The 17,237-nt window shown below is 39.9% G+C and overlaps 1 protein-coding gene across 1 annotated transcript in view; it reads left to right on the top strand.

The window, feature by feature from the left end:
* LOC115893588 (serine/threonine-protein kinase SIK3-like) overlaps window positions 1-17,237 on the top strand; it is a 187,033-nt gene that overhangs the window by 138,367 nt on the left and 31,429 nt on the right. The window contains exons 2-3 of the mRNA XM_030918213.1: window positions 5,524-5,640; window positions 8,467-8,530. Of these exons, the coding sequence (XP_030774073.1) occupies window positions 5,524-5,640; window positions 8,467-8,530 (181 nt within the window). The remainder of the gene's footprint in view (window positions 1-5,523; window positions 5,641-8,466; window positions 8,531-17,237) is intronic.

The following is a 17,237-nucleotide window of genomic DNA, read 5'->3' as shown; positions in this document are numbered from 1 at the left end:
TGGGGAAGGGTGGTTTGTTTTGATCTTAATGCTGAACTGTCCCTTAGTTCATTGTATTTTACTCTGTTGCCTTATCTTGCTTGCGAATATGGTGTCAGAATATGCAAGTGAATTATTGCCTGTTGTGAAGAAACCACTATTTTTTTCAGCTTCATTCACTATGAACATTATTGTGCTTACAAAAATGAGTTGACTTAAAAAGAACTGTGTTTTTTAGAGGTGAGAACTAAAAGGGGGAAATAGTAATTTTTCCTCGTATAGAATGAATAGTAAAGAACTATGACTTTAAATTTGGCATGATCTAAATTTAATTTTTTTCCTACCACATGCCAATTGAAAAAGAAGAATTTGTTGAATGGGAATGTCTTGAGTAGGGAAATTAAGGACTCTCACAATCTGTATCTCTTTAGTAGCATAGTTGACACAGTGTCATGTTTAATTAATATTAGAATGTCAGTTTACAAAATCGTGCTCTTTGGAAGATAAAAGAATTCTGTGTAGAACAGGCAAACTGAGGAAATATATAGTCTCTTGGTAACATGTTGGAAGTTTTCTTCTTTATTTGTTATAATTTTCATATGTAAGTACAATTAGGAGATTTATAGATTTTCAACCCCAATATAAAAACATTCTTTGAGAGTTTATCTTTTCTTTCCCTACTGATTTTTCTTTGTTGTGGACACATTCAATTTTTCAAGCAACTAGTGTGTACTTTACACCAAAACCTTTATTATATAGCCTTCAGTAATCTGTAGCTATAAAACTCATACTCATTTATCTGTTTAGATACTCTCAAAATAATCATACCTGTGTGCCAGCCACCTGCTATCTGACTTGGCGATTTCTCTGTTCCAACTTTATTTTTCTGCTTTTTAGAAAACTCCCACTTTCCAGTTTGCAGCTAAGGTAGGAGCTGAGTTCCTTTCTCTGTTAAGTGGTCTTATCAGGCAGTTATGCCATTGCCAAGCAGCAGTAAGTTCCCTCCTCTCAGGTGTTAGCTAGTAGGTAGGGTTGGCAAGGGGAGCCTGGCCTGCTGTGAAGAAGTAGACCACTGTCTCTCTGGCACAGCCCTCAGGGTCAGGTCTTGCTGTGGATTCCATCCTATGGCTCACTGTGACTTTCCTGAATGGAATGCGTTTGTTTTTTTTTCCAGCTCTGTTCTTTCCATGTTCTTCCCACATCAGCTGGCGGCAGCCAGTTGGTTCTGAATGCTGCCCGCAAATTGTTAGCTGTTTTGCTTCTTGGTCCCTCAGTTTGCCCCTTGAATAAGGAATTGATGTGTTTCAGATCCAGGATTATGTTGCTTAGTGAAGCAAATCTAATCCTTGCCAAGGAATGCCTAAAGTTGAAGGCTTAATTCCAGAAGAAAATAAAATAACAACAGCAGTACCTGTAATTAACATGCATTGCCTGTTTACTGTGCCAGGCATTGTATTAATCAGATTGCATGTATTAGCTTTGTTAATCCCCGACATCCCTTTAAAGTAGGTTCCATTGTTGCCCACATTTTACAGATAGGGAGCCGTTGAAAAATTAAATAACCTGTTCCAGGTTATATATTAAGGGATAGTTCCAAGATTTTCAATCTAAGTAGCTTGACTTCAGGGTCCTTGCTTTCAACACTATATTCAACTGCTAAGTAAAGCTTCACTTTTGTTTTTTTTTTTTTGTTTTGTTTTGTTTTTGTTTTGGAGAAAGGGTCTCATTCTGTTGCACAGACTGCAGTGCAGTGCATGATCATGGCTCACTTCACCCTTGCTAGGCTCAAGCGATCGCCTAGGCTCACGCAATCCTACCTCAGCCTCCTGAGTAACTGGGACTACAGGCACACACTACCGCACCTGGCTAATTTTTTTATTTTTTGTAGAGATGAGGTCTCACTTTGTTGCCCAGACTGGTTTTGAACTCCTGGCCTCAATCTATCCTCCTGCTTCGAACTCCCAAAGTGCTGGAATTACAGGCATGAGCCACCGTGCCTGGCCCAAAGCTTCATTTTTTATTGTCTTCTGGAATCTGAACTCTCACTGAAAAGTAGACAGGAGTTTGATGTTCTAATCTATTAAAACTTCTTTGTACGTGCCTTCTAAGAACAGATTATATTCAATGCAATTTTTCCTGAAAAGGTGAAATACATTTCTTTTTAAAATTTATGTATGTATTATTTATTTATTATTGTACATATTTATGGGGTACATTTGATATTTTGCTACATGGATACAACATGTAATGATCAAATCAGGGTAATTAGGATATCCATTACCCCAAACATTTATCATTTCTTTGTGTTGGTAACATTTCAGATCTCCTTCAGCCATTTGGAAATATGTAATAAACTGTGGTTAATTATAGCCAACAAAAGGCATTATTGCGAGTACAGATATTTCTCGACTTATGATGGGTTATGTCCCAATAAACCCATTGTAAGTTGAAAATATGGTAAGTCAGAAATACATTTAATTCACTCTATTGTTATTTACCCACATGATTGTGTGGCTGACTGGGAGCCACACAGTCTCTGTTTACCATTATGAAGGTCCTATTGCTTCAGAATGCAAATGAAATTTAGAGTGAGTGCCTTGTGAATCAGGGAGGCCCCGCTATATGACTCCCTGTGATCCAGTACTCTCTTGGAGGTGAAAGAGTGCAAAAATTTTGTAAGTTAACCTTGAAGGCCACTCGCCTTTCCCCAGTTACATTGTACATGCCATCAATTAGTAGGGGGTGGGCAGAGGTGGAAGATTTCGGGCACAGACCTTAGACGGTTGATGCCCTCTGTTATTAAGATAAATAAGTCCTGGCAGTTCTTCCCACCTTTTGCACATCATGGCATGCACAGAAAGTTGAGACTGGAGGTGATCCATTATTGCTTGTAACCCATTTCCAACGCACCTGTTTGGAAGTTCTTTTTTTTTCTTTTGAGACAAGGTCTCATTCTGTTGCTGGCACGATCATAGCTCACTGCAACTTCAGCTCCCGGGATCAAACTGTCCTTCCACCTCAGCCTCCTGAGTAGCTAGGACTACAGACACATGCTACCATGCTTGGCTAATTTTTATTTATTTTTTTATTTTTTTAATTTTTTTATTTTTTTTTTTTGAGACAGAGTCTCGCTCTGTGCCCCAGGCTGGAGTGCAGTGGCAGGATCTCAGCTCACTGCAAGCTCTGCCTCCCGGGTTCACGCCATTCTCCTGCCTCAGCCTCCCAAGTAGCTGGGACTACAGGCGCCCGCCACCTGGCCCGGCTAGTTTTTTTTGTATTTTTTAGTAGAGACGGGGTTTCACCGGGTTAGCCAGGATGGTCTTGATCTCCTGACCTCGTGATCCGCCCGTCTCGGCCTCCCAAAGTGCTGGGATTACAGGCTTGAGCCACCGCGCCCGGCCTGGCTAATTTGTAAAAAAATTTTTAGTAGGGATGGGGTTTCACTGTGTTGCCCATGCTGGTCTTGAACTCCTGGACTCAAATCAGTCTGCCTGTCTTGGCCTCCCAAAGTGCTGGGATTACAGATGTTTGGCACCTCTGCTCTGGGGATATGTCTGCAGGTTTCTAAGCTTGTTATATTTATGAAAGCATTCTGTACACTACAAGGTGCCCTTCACATGTAAGATTTTATTAATAATGACTACTAAGACCCAGCTATTTGTTCTAGGAAGAGACATTGTGTACCATGATTTTTTGTTTTGTTTTGTTTTGTTTTGGGAGCTGTCCTGAGAGAAGCAGGAGCAGATACTAGACCAGTTGTGGCGTTAAGGTCTTGTATGTGATCTGGTGCAGTAATGAGGAGAAGTAGAAATGCAGGTGGTCAAGGGTTATATGGTCTAAGACTTATAGGAGACCAAGCAGCTGGTGAGATCCTCATTAAATTCTCTACCTCCTTCTCTGCCTATCTCAGTTCTCTCTGTAGTGAAATCCTGCTTTCTTTGTGAAGTCTTTCCCAGACTTTGTCGACCTTTTCTCCTATAGGTGAAGGTCATTCACCATCCTCTGTTCTGTTATTATATCTGGTACATAGCTCCATTGATTGTACTACCAATGCTGCATTGTTTTCAGTTCCACACATCTTTTTTCCCTTTTAGACTGTGATCTCCTTGAAGTTTAGGCTGTGTCTGATTAATCCTTATAGCGCCAGTCACACCCAGCTGGTTTCATCACACTCCCTCATTAGGCATGGCTTGAATGCTGTTTAAGTACAGCTGAAATGTATCTCCCTGTGCCATTCTCCCATGGGTCCTCATTTTAACATGTGAAGCGACTTCAAATAAAGTTACTTTTATGCCAGTCATTTATACATCTGAATAATCTGCCACGTATGGCTCCAAACAGTCTTTATTTCTCTGAGCTAAATATTTTTACTTTTGAAATTTTGTTTTTCTTTCTTTTTTTCCTCAGTAAGTACTGTATATGTTCCCTTTGATCTCTCTGGTGCGTAGAATCTTAGAATGTTAAGATTTGGAGAGGACTAGAGTTTGACTAGTCTGCGAGGCTCTTCATCTAACCACTATTGCTTCCATACTGATTAGGTAATTGAAACTGAGATACGGACATATTTTGGAGCAACACAAGTATTTTAAGTATTTCACAGAGGAAGTTTAGATTTAGTAGATTTTTAAAAGTCCTTCGTCTTTCATTCTGCATTAAAATGTTTTTGCTGATGAGTATCTTATTAAAAGGGGACACATTGGAAAGATATGTTTTATGATGCAGTGCATGTACGCTAAAGAAAGATCTTTAGATTCTTATAACATTATTATTACCAATTTGATTCTAAAGCCAAGCTACCTAGGCTTCAATCCTGCATCTGCCACATACTAGGTATAAATTACTTACTCTTGGGTTAATTACTTAATCTCTGTGTGCCTCAGTTTCTGTATTTCTAAAACAAGGTTAATGATGATGTGGGTGTTAGGAGGTTTAAATGAGTTAGTACTTGCAGAGCACTAAGAATTAAGAATTATGCCTGGCCCATAGTAAACATTTCCTATATAGTAGCCACTGCTACTGCTGCTGCCACCACCATCACTGCTACTATTATTATTATTATTGAGTTCTACAAGCACCTGTTGAGACATGAAAAGCCCCTGTGAAAGTTCTCATAGAACCTTAGTAAGACACCATGTACTTCTGATATAAGCTTCTTGCCTTTTTAAAAATTTCTTTTATTTTAAAGCTTCTTGCCTTAATGAGAGGCCCTACATACCACTCGGCACTGAAACATGATTTGACCCAGACCATAACCACATCTGTGGAGTAATGAAGTATTTTGTCATAGGATTTTACCATATAAGCAATTTAAGAAATGGCAGACGACCCATTAGCTTTTGGAGTCTGTTCCTTTGAGCCAACTTGCTAGGAATCCATTTCCTATCTTTTTAAAAAGAGTAAATTAATTTTCCTCATTGACATTCTGTAAACAAAATACTGGCAGCTTATATTTTATGGAACGTAATGTTTTAAAGTGAACCTAATTTTTCTTAGTAAACTGCTTTTAATAATGCATCAGAGTAAATTTTTTCCCTCTGTTGTCAGGTTGCTATCAAGATCATAGATAAGACCCAGCTCGATGAAGAAAACTTGAAGAAGATTTTCCGGGAAGTTCAAATTATGAAGATGCTTTGCCACCCCCATATCATCAGGCTCTACCAGGTAGGATCATTAGTATATAGCAGATAGCTGCAAAGAACCCAGAATATTGTATGTATGGCTCCCTTTGAAGAAATGTAGGTGGGTGAACATCTGTGACTTTTTTTGTTTCTATGTTAATCCTGCTGTCTTTCCTACCCTTCTGTTTACCCACTCAGCGCTTAGTATCCTCAAGTTTCCCCTGGCCATTTGCTAGTAAGTTTTCCTTACCCAGGTAGGTCTTTTTAATTTGTTCTTTAAAATTTGATGCCATTCTTAGCAAGAACTGCACAAAAGATTAATTCAGAAGATGATGAGAATTTATTTTATTTAGTTCAGAGTTTTAAAACAGGATGGGAAACCCAAAAGGAAGAGAATTTAGAGAGGTGAAAACTTAGAGATGAATATAATGTGTTTTTTTAACAGCATTATTTGAATACTAGTTTCTGTGATCACGTTGTAAATTGTTATGGCAAAGGATTGCTTCCTGCATCTATCAAAACCTACCTCTTTTCTATTCTAATAGGATCCTAGACTTAGTTTTCCAAGATAGTAATTATTTTGATAATCAAGAGACCAGATCAAGAGACTAGATCTGTCCAAGAGGAGAGATTTCTATTTTAGTTTTTTTTTTTTTGTCTTCCCAAGAAACATGCATATTTTATGCCATCATCAAAATGATTCCCTAGCCTAACTACAAAAGCAGTAAATCTGATGGCTGGAATTTCAAGCGGAATCGGAGGAGAAGACCTTGACTTAGCAGGCTGGTGGAAGAGATATTTTGGGAGAGGTGGGGCTTCGGGATGCTTCTCAAATTGCAAAGTGTTGGCAGCCGAGAACTTTGCCTCTGCATAGGCCCAACTCTACTTGCTGCTTTCTGCCAGAACAGCCATCTCTTCGTTCTGAAGGAAGTGGCCACCCACTCGGTTATTTTGCTGCTGTTAGTCTGCTGTAGTAAATGGTTACTAGCCCAGACATAGGACCGTGTGTAAGAGTGGAGAAAGTACACCCAAGGCGCTATGGGCAAACTTTCATAGCCTGTTAATTTTATGGAAAAGAAAACATGTTGTGATGTTAATATGTGTGGTTAAGACGACAGCATTAGAGCTCTTCCCTGGCACCAGCTGCTCACATAATGAAATTAGGTCAACAGGAGCAGACCTGTTGAAATTTATCAGCCTAAATTATGTTGAACAACGCCTACCCCACAAGCAAACTTAATGAAAGCTTCCTGGTGTTGCCTGAAGACCTGTGTCTGTGAGCTCACAGGTGTCTAACCTCGGCTTCCTTCCTATTCTGATAGACTGAATACATTTCTTGACCTTACCTTTTAAAATAAATCATCTTTAAATATTCGTGGGGCTTAGGTTGACGTTTTTCAAGAGGTTGACTTGTAGGTATTACCCTTGTAACCGAATTCTGCAATTATGCCTGTCTTCCCCAAGATTAGCCTATGAGAATTTCCATAGGTCCAGTGCTAGCTTTGAGCAGTGCCTTCTTTCAAGCTTTGATTTTGCTTTCTGGCAGCTGGGTCTTAAAATTTTTATTTATTTATTTATTTATTTATTTTATTTATTTATTTTTGAGACGAAGTCTCACTCTGTTGCCCAGGCTGGAGTGCAGTGGCATGATCTCCACTTACTGCAGCCTCCGCCTCCTGGGTTCAAGTGATTCTCCTGCCTCAGCTTCCCAAGTAGCTGGGATCACAGGCATGCGCCACCACTCCCAGCTAATTTTTGTATTTTTCGTAGAAACGGGGTTTCACTATGTTGGCCAGGCTGGTCTCGAACTCCTAACCTCAAGTGATCCACCCACCTCGGCCTCCCAAAGTGCTGGGATTACAGGCGTGAGCCACTGTGCCCGGCTGGAACTGAATTTTTAACTGTGTTTAATTAAGTGTAAAACTAAAAATAATTTTAAAAATAATTGTTGAAATGATAATATTTTGGATATATTGGGCTCAATAAAAATATTATTAGAATTATCTTCACCTTTTCCTTTTTAAATGTGGCTACTAGAAAAGTTAAAATTACACGTGCAGTTCATATTATTTTTCTATTGGACCGCACTATTCTAGAAAGATACACAGTAAGCAGTGAACCGTGTTCTCCTGGGGGTTGAGATGGAGGAGATTGGGAAGAGGAAAGCCTTTGGTCTTTTGTTTCATAATGAGTGTATATAGCCATTATTACTTTTAAAAATGTTTGATGGAAAATCTAAAAAGGAAGAAAGGACTGACAACATACTACAATGAATTTTAAAAAGGAGCAACAAAGGGACCAAGACAAAACACAAATCACTTGCCTTACTTTAAAAGGTTGAGTATTTTAAATCACTGCTCTCTTTTTTACAAATAAATGGGCAGTGGAAAGGAAAGTTGTCATTTGTATTACAAAAAGAAAGCCATATGTGATTTCTGTGGAATTCTTATGTGATTCCCATTATTTTCTCCAAAGGCTTTTTTTTTTTTTTTTTTTTTTTTTTAAATGGGGGCATTTTTACGCTTCAAATGGTTGATGTTGAATCTGAACTTTAAGTTTTGGTTCTTGACAACTTCTTTGCCTCTCAGTTTTATGGAACTTAAGAGATTGCAGAGACCTCATGGAACATCAAAAGGACTATCTCTCTCAAGCAATGAATGTTTTCTACTTTTAAGAACTTGGAGGAATATCTAATTTTCCCTTTCTTCTTAATAACATTTATATTTGTTTCCCCAAAAATGTTTTAAATTTTCTTTAATCTGTAGTGGTTATTAATATTTCAAATGACAAAAGAGGAGTCATTAGTTTCTCTTCCTATATCAGCCTGTCATTTGTGTCACTGTCTGTCACTTTCCTGCCTTTGCACCAGGTTATGGAGACAGAACGGATGATTTATCTGGTGACAGAATATGCTAGTGGAGGGGAAATATTTGGTAAGTACACTTACTGCATTCTTTAAACAGCTGTTGAGCACACTCTAATAGCTAGTCAGTGCCTTTGTCACTTGATGCTGTTCTTCAGTCCTGTCATTTTCTATCAAGCAAGTCATTTTAATTTGTTTCGATTAATCTGGTAAAATCCCTTCAACACATTTGTTTCCTTAGCAAAGGTGTTTTGTTTATTTCAGTCAGATGCTGACAGTTGAGATTAAGGATCTCCAAAAACAAGCATCCTTTCTGAACGTGGGGCTTAGGGTCTTTCCAGTTTGCAGGTTCTAACTGAGATTACCAAGTGCGACAGAACTCACACAAGTACGTGGGCCTCTGTTGTGTGAGAAAGAGCCACTTAAAGCAAACAGTCTCACCCAAGCACGTTCCTTAAACTTTGTTTAAATATAACGTGTAACAATATTATTTACCGTGTGTTCACCATTCCCCTCAATGATTCTTGTAATTTTGGGGGTTCTGCCTTCAGTAGCTATTTTTTCCTCTCACACTTAGCTTCAGCACAACATCAGAAATAAGCAAGAAACTTTGTTACTGACAAATCTGATTTTTAAGGTGGTAAAAACTGACTAAAAGTTTTTTTTATAACAGTGATAAATGGAGCCAAGTAGAGTTAAAGGGTAAACTTCCAAAGCGAAATTGATGTGTCTTTTTTTTTTTTCTTTTGGCAACTACAGAGAAAAGTTTCTTTATGTCTAATTTCCTTATTTTTTAAAAAATGTATCAATATGAGCACTTACTAATTTAAAATTTGTTTTTTAATTTTTATTTTAAACATTTGCTCCTTCCTGCATGCTGAAAAAATTTATTTAAAAGCATAGAATCACTTTTAAAATGGAATCTTCTTATTAATGACTAGTCAATTGTGGCGGCATGGATGTGTGTGTGTGTGTGTGTGTGTGTGTTTTAAAGTTTTCCTAGCAATCTAGTATGTTTTTGTATCAAAGTATCTTTAGGATAAGCGCTAGTCCTTTTTAAAAGAGGTATCATTATTTCTTAATTTTATATTTAATTGGCTAGTTAATGTTAAAGCTAATGATGATAGAATGAAATTTGTACTCAATATAGTATAGGAGGGGATACTTTATTTTAAAGAAATGAAAGCATTACAAGATTTGAAGGATAACATTGTTTGTCAAGAAGGTGTAGTAGGCTTTCAGTATGTATGATAATTATATGCCAGTCATGTGCCTTGGAGATGCTGACTCAATTAAGACACTGGTTTTCCTTTCTGTGGAGAAATCTGGTGGAAAACAGACAGGGAAATCAACATATTACTTTGAAGATGAGAATGGAAACTGTAAAACTCTGTATAGTAGAGAACAGTAGTGCAGATGGCAGTTTGGTTAACTTTTGGAGATCAGGGAAGGCTATGCCCAGGAGGGCATGGTTATATGGAAATTTATGAACCAGAAAATGAAAGCACAAGAGAGAATATTTGGAGAGAGAGAAATAGCAGTCATGTTATTGGGAGACTATACTATGGTCTGACATTCCAGGCACGTTATGATAAACCTGCCTTAATTAAGATCACAAATGTACACAAAGGCAAATAGAAAACTTTCAGTATCTAGATAATGTTTTTTCTTTGGACAAGGTGTCGCTCTGTTGCCCAGGCTGGAATACGGTGGTGCAATCCTAGCCCACTGCTGCCTGGGCTCAAGTGATCCTCCTGCCTCAGCCATCTGAGTAACTGATACTGTAGGTGTGCACTACCACACCTGGCTAATTTTTAAATTTTTAGTAGAGACAGGAGGGGGGTGGGGGGTCTCACTATATTGCTCAGGCTGGAAGATACCTATTTACAAGTTTTATTTTATAAAAAGTCAAACATCTTCCAAATCCTTGAGCTGCCTGTTAGGTATTTTAACTCATAGAAAGACATTTATTGGTGGAGAAACAATGGTAATTTGGGGAGAAAAAAGATCATGTCTGTCACTGGTGTCCGTGTGAAGAGACCACCAAACAGGCTTTGTATGAGTAACAAGGCTGTTTATTTCACCTGGGTGCAGGCGGGCTGAGTCCGAAAAGAGAGTCAGCCAAGGGAGATAGGGGCAGGGCCGTTTTATAGGATTTGGGTGGGTAAAGGAAAATTACAGTCAACGGGGGTTGTTCTCTGGTGGGCTGGGGTGGGGGGTCACAAGGTGCTCAGTGGGGGAGCTTTTGAGCCAGGATGAGCCAGGAAAAGGAATTTCACAAGGTAATGCCATCAGTTAAGGCAGGAACAGGCCATTTTCACTTCTTTTGTGGTGGAATGTCATCAGTTAAGGCAGGAACCGGCCATCTGGATGTGTACGTGCAGGTCACAGGGGATATGATGGTTTAGCTTTGGCTCAAAAGCCTGACAATGTCATCTTAATGTTTGTAATAAAAAAAGACCCAAACACAGGGCACATCAATCTACCTTACTCTTTAAGAAAGTAGATTTTATGTATGTATGTATGTATGTATGCATTCTTTTTTGAGCTGGGGTCTTGCTCTGTTGTCCAGGTGAAGTGCAGTAATGGGATCACAGCTCAGTACACCCCCAGCTTCCTGGGCTCAAGTGATCCTCCTGCTTTAGCCTCCCGAGTAGCTGGTACTATAAGTATACACCACCATGCCAGGCTAAGTTTTAAATTTTTATAGCGATTAGGTCTCATTATGTTGCCCAGGCTGGTTTTGAACTCCTGGGCTCTAGCAATCCTCCTGCCTTGGCCTCCCAAAGTGTTGGGATTATAGGCATGAGCCACTGCACCCAGCAGGAAGCAGTATTAGAGAGATAAGTTTCTTGGTCATGGACTTTGTGTGAATGTACCTTAAGGGATGAACAAACAGAATACCACTTCTGATAATATTATTTTAAAAACAAAATATTTTAGGTTGGTGCAAAAGTAATTGTGGCTTTTGTTATTGAAAGTAATGGCAAAACCCACAATTACTTTTGCACTAATCTATAATTATGTATTATAACATATTGTATAATATATAACAATAGAATTTGAAATGTTATTGATACTATTAAGTAATATTATTATAAAAGATCCAGATGAGGAAGAAAATAGTATATTACCTAAAGAAATTATTGAGCCCGCACAGGGATAGAACTGTCTCATGAGCTCTGATTTTTAAAAGTGTCTGTGTAAAAAAGATGAAAGGGGCTTATTCAGGAAAACCTGGGCTTTGGATGTATTTAGACCTAGATTTGAATCAGATCTCTGTCACCTATTTGCACTTTTACTTAGAGCAAATTACTAGATGAGTCTGGTACGCAGTTTCTAGGTCTGTAAAAGGTAAGATTTAGAATATTTGTGTTATAGTTTCGCACATATAGAGCTCTAGTACAGGGCTTCTTTACGCCTTCATGTGAGAGAATGAATGGGAGATCAACTTCTGGTATAAAGGTGTGAGGAGCTCTGCTGACTTGCCTTGCTTGCTGAAACAAGTGAAAACTATTAAAGAAAACAAAACCCAGTCATTTAAAGTCTCAGGAAATCATCCTAAGGGTAAAACAGAAAATGAAGGAACGTTATTCAAGAACATCTATGCAAATTCAGTAAGAAACAAAGTCTGATCAGCAGTGTGGAAGTTCCTGTCCAGACTACTGCAGCCAAGAACACAGGGCTTCCTCCTGTCAAAAGACAAAATTACAAGTTTAGTTTGATGATCCTAGTTGACCTTATTTGCGATTCTACAATTGGGCAACATTTCATTTCATAGAATAAGTGTTTCAGTAAGCTGAGCAGAAGAGTTTGGCTTATAGACAGAAGGGCTTAAGAAGTCTGAACAGTGTATTGGTTACTTTTAAACAGAACAATAGAAAGTTAACTAATTACTTAACATCAGGTTACTTCAGGCTACCTTTTTTTAAAGGATTAAAGCAGAGGGAACTTCATCATTGTGCCAATTAAAGATTTTAGACTGGGCTGTTTGGGAAATTGGCTGTTATCTCTTTCTCCTGATTTCTCAGGTCAGATAACAACCTAGTTTTTGGTTTGGAACTTTAGCATGAGTGACTCCATTTTGATGTTAAGTTTGGTCTGTTGGTGCCTAGTGCAGAAGTTTATTAGAAAACAGTGGTCTCCTGTAATTTTTATTTGTCGCTTCTCCTTAATTCTCTCCAGCATCTGAATAGCAGCTTTCTTCCCAGGAGGATCTGGACATCAGCATTTCTCATTCTGCCCCCAGCTGCCTATTGCTGAGTCCTGGAGAAGTGCAGTTAAGAGATGGGGGCCTCTTCTTCTACTCAGCCCCCACTTGTGGAACTTGATCAGGTATGCCGAGAATACTAGGACCCAGATCACTCTTGCTTTGGGTCTTAAGACAGTGGTTTCAAGCTGGTAGGAGAGGCAAGCTGAGAGGACCCCAGGCTGCTGTCCTCCCCCGCCCCCTGCTCTCCATCCACTAAACTCTCAGTTCCTAGAGTAAGAGTGTATCACTCAGAGAAGTTTGCTATTGTCCCCAACCCCAGCTCCAGAGCCCTAACTCTGAGATTTTATCTGCAGAGAAAAACAAACCGTAAAACAGCTCCTAATTTCTTCCCAAAGGAACTGACTTCATTTGAAACAGGGAGTGAAGAAGTTCAAACCTGATTGTACTCTCAAGAACAGTAGAGGGAAAAGAAAAAAGAAAAAGAAAGAACAGTGGAGGTTGTGGTAAAGGGCATTTGAGAAGAGATTCATGAAACAGGCCAAATGGTAGGTTTGCTAGTTTGCAGGAGAGAACCAATGAATTAATTTAGAAAGACCTTTTCTGGGGTTAGAATAAAAATAAATCACTGGCTGGGTGCACATCTGTAATTCTAGCTACTCAGGCAGGAGGATGGCTTGAGCCTAGGAGTTGGAGGCCAGCATAGGCAACACAGGGAGACCCTGTCTTAAATAAAAACAAAAATAAAACAAAAAAACACTGATGGCAAAAAATATTTCTTCAAAGGAACCAGAATTTGATTGTATTGTTTGTAGACCAATTTGTGCCCCAGGGCATTGTTCAAAACAAAAGGGCAATCAGCCAGCAATTAGTGGAGTTAACAGCTGGATATGGTCAGTAAACGAGAGGAAAAAAGTCCTAGCAAAAACACTGTGATCCCAAGGTAACTAACTGTAGGCATACCAAAGCTGCCTGTTCCAGAGGAAACACATTAGAGGCTGAACACTGTAAATATAGAGAAATAAACTTCACTAGAAGAATCCAGCCTTTAGCTGGGCATGGTGGCATGCACCTGTAGTCATAGCTGCTTAGGTTATTGATATGAGATCTTTGAAACTATGGGCATTTTACAGCTATACATTTCCCTCTAAGCATGCTTTGGCTGCATATCATGAGTTTTAGTATGCTGTATTTTCATTTTCATTCATTTGAAAGTATTTTCTGAATTCACTTTTGATATTTTATTTTATTTTATTTTTGAGACAGAGTCGCTGTGTGGCCCAGGCTGGAGTGCAGTGGCGTGATCTCGGCTCACTGCAAGCTCCACCTCCTGGGTTCACGCCATTCTCCCGCCTCAGCCTCCGAGTAGCTGGGACTACAGGCGCCCACCACCGCGCCCGGCTAATTTTTTGTATTTTTAGTAGAGACGGGGTTTCACCGTGTTACCCAGGTTGGTCTCGATCTCCTGACCTCGTGATCCGCCCACCGCAGCCTCCCAAAGTGCTGGGATTACAGGCTTGAGCCACCGCGCCCGGCCCCGATATTTTATTTATTTCATTATTTATTTAGAAGTGTGTTGTTTAATTTTCAGGTATTTGTGAATTTCCCAGATGTTTCCTACTCTTGATTTCCAGTTTCATTCCATTATAGTTGGTTGTTTTTCTGTTCTCTATTTCATAATTTCTGCTATAATCTTTATTTTCTTCTTTCTGCTTGCTTCAGTTTTAGTTTGTTCTTCTTCTTCTAGTGCCTTGAAGCAAGCAGAAAGAAGGAAATAAAGATTATAGCAGAAATTATGAAATAGAGAATAGAGAAACAATAGAGGATATCAGTGAAACCAAAAGATGGTTCTTTGAAAAAATCGACAACACTGATCTTTATCTAGATTGATGAGAGAGAGAGAGAGAGAGAGAGAGAGAGAGAGAGAGAGAGAGAGAGAAGAAAAAAAGAGAAGACTGAAATGACTAGAATCAGAAGTGAAAGAAAGGAGCATTACTACAGTCCCTTAAGAAATAAAAATGGGCTGGACGTGGTGACTCACGCCTATAATTCCAACACTTTGGTAAGCTGAGGTGGGAGGATTGCTTGAGCGCAGGAGTTCAGTACCAGCATGGACAACATAGTGAGACCTCATTTCTAGTAAACATAAAATATTAGCCGGGTGTGGTAGCATGAGCCTGTGGTCCTAGCTACTTAGGAGACTGAGGCAGGAGGATCACTTGAGCCCAGGAGATCAAGGCTGCAGTGAGCTATGATTGTGCCAGTACATGCCAGCCTGGGCAACAGAGCAAAATGATTATAAAGGAATATTATGAACAACTGCACATCAACAGATCAGCTGGGATTGGTGGCTCATGCCTGTAATCCTAGCACTTTGGGAGGCCGAGGTGGGTGGATTGCTCGTCCTCAGGAGTTCAAGACCAGCCTGGGCAACATGGTGAAACACCGTCTCTTACAAAAAAATAGAAAAATTAGGCACTCATGGTGGTGCACACCTGTAGTCCCAGCTACTCGAGAGGCTGAAGTGGGAGGATCACCTGAGCTTGGGAGGTGGTGGTTGCAGTGAGCTGTGATTACACCACTGCACTCCAGCCTGGGCAACAGAGTGAGACCTTGCCTCAAAAAAAAAAAGTCAGATAACTTAGATGAAATGGACAAATTCCTAGAAAGATACCAACTGTTGAAACAACTAACTTAAGAAGAAATAGACAGTCTGAATAGACTGATATCAAAGTAAAGAGATTGAAGTAGTTATCAAAAAAACTACTCACAAAGAAAAAAGCCCGGGCCCAGGTAGAATCACTGCAGAATTCTACCAAACATTTTAAGAACAATTAATAGCAATTCTTTACAACGTCTTCTAGAAAACAGAAGAGGCAACACTTTCCATCCGTTTTATGTGGCCAGTATTACTCTGATACCAATACCAGAAGACAGTACAAAAAAATTATAGGCAATATGGCATGGATGCAAAAATCCTCAACAAAATAGTCACCACCTGAACCCAGCAACATATAAAAAGAATTATACATTGTGGCCCTGTGGGATAGCCCAGGAACAATAAAGATTCCTGGGATTGGCCAGGCGCAGTGGCTCACACCTGTAATCCCAGCACTTTGGGAGGCCAAGGCGGTTGGATCACCTGAGATCAGGAGTTCGAGACCAGCCTAACCAACATGGTGAAACCCCGTCTCTACTGAAAGTACAAAAAATTAGCTGGACGTAGTGGTGCACGCCTGTAATCCCAGCTACTTGGGAGACCGAGGCAGGGGAATTGCTTGAACCTGGGAGGTGGAGGTTGCAGTGAGCCAAGATCACACCACTGCACTCCATCCTGGGCAACAAGAACAGAACTCCGTCTGAAAAACAAAACCAAAAAAACAAGGTTCCTGGGATAGATACTAATAGAATACAAAAGAAACATCACATCTCAATAAGATGCCAAAAAATTGACAAAATCCAACATTCTGGCTGGGTGCAGTGGCTCACATCTATAATCCCAGTACATTGGGAGGCCAAGGCGGGTGGATCACCTGAGGGCAGGAGTTTGAGACCAGCCTGGCCAGCATGGTGAAACCCTGTCTCTATTGAAAATACAAAAATTAGGCCGGGCACGGTAGCTCAACCCTGTAATCCTAGCACTTTGGGAGGCTGAGACGGGCAGATCACGAGGTCAGGAGATCAAGACCATCCTGGCTAACCCGGTGAAACCCCGTCTCTACTAAAAAATACAAAAAACTAGCCAGGCGAGGTGGCGGGCGCCCGTAGTCCCAGCTGCTGGGGAGGCTGAGACAGGAGAATGGCATGAACCCGGGAGGCAGAGCTTGCAGTGAGCGGAGATCCGGCCACTGCACTCCAGCCTGGGCGACAGAGCAAGACTCCGTCTCAAAAAAATAAAAGAAAAAGAAAATACAAAAATTAGCCAGGTGTGGTGGTGCACACCTGTAATCCTAGCTACTCTGGAAGCTGAGGCATGAGAATCTCCTGAACCCAGGAGGCAGAGGTTGCAGTGAGCCAAGATCGTGCTACTGCACTCCAGCCTGGGTGACAGAGTGAGACTTTGTCTCAAAAAAAAATAAATAAATAAAATCCAACATTCTTTCATACACACACACACACACACACACACACACACACACACACACGTGCACTATCCGCCCCCCTGCCTCCTGGGCATAAGTAAATTGCATCCAACCCTCTTTCATGATAAAAACACCCATCAACCTAGAAATAGAAGATAATTTCATCAACCGCATGAAGGATCTCTATGAAAAACCTATAGCTAACATAATACTTAATGGTGAAAGACTGAATGTTTTCCCAGTCGGATCAGAAAGAAAAGGTTTAATCTCTTGCCACTTCTATCCAAACATTGTACTGGAGGTTCTAGCCACAACTGTTAGGCAAGGAAAAGATTTTAAAGGCGTCTAGATTAGCAAGGAAGAAGTAAAACCATCTCTATTCAGAGATGACATGATATTATATATAGAAAATCCTGAAGAATCTACTGAAAAACTATTAGTACTGATAAGTGAGTTCTACAGATTTGCAGGGTAGAAGATTAGTA

Source organism: Rhinopithecus roxellana, chromosome 15 (assembly GCF_007565055.1).
Source record: "Rhinopithecus roxellana isolate Shanxi Qingling chromosome 15, ASM756505v1, whole genome shotgun sequence".
In the NCBI taxonomy this organism is placed as follows: Eukaryota; Metazoa; Chordata; class Mammalia; order Primates; family Cercopithecidae; genus Rhinopithecus; species Rhinopithecus roxellana.
This window is presented reverse-complemented; position numbering and strand designations above follow the sequence as displayed.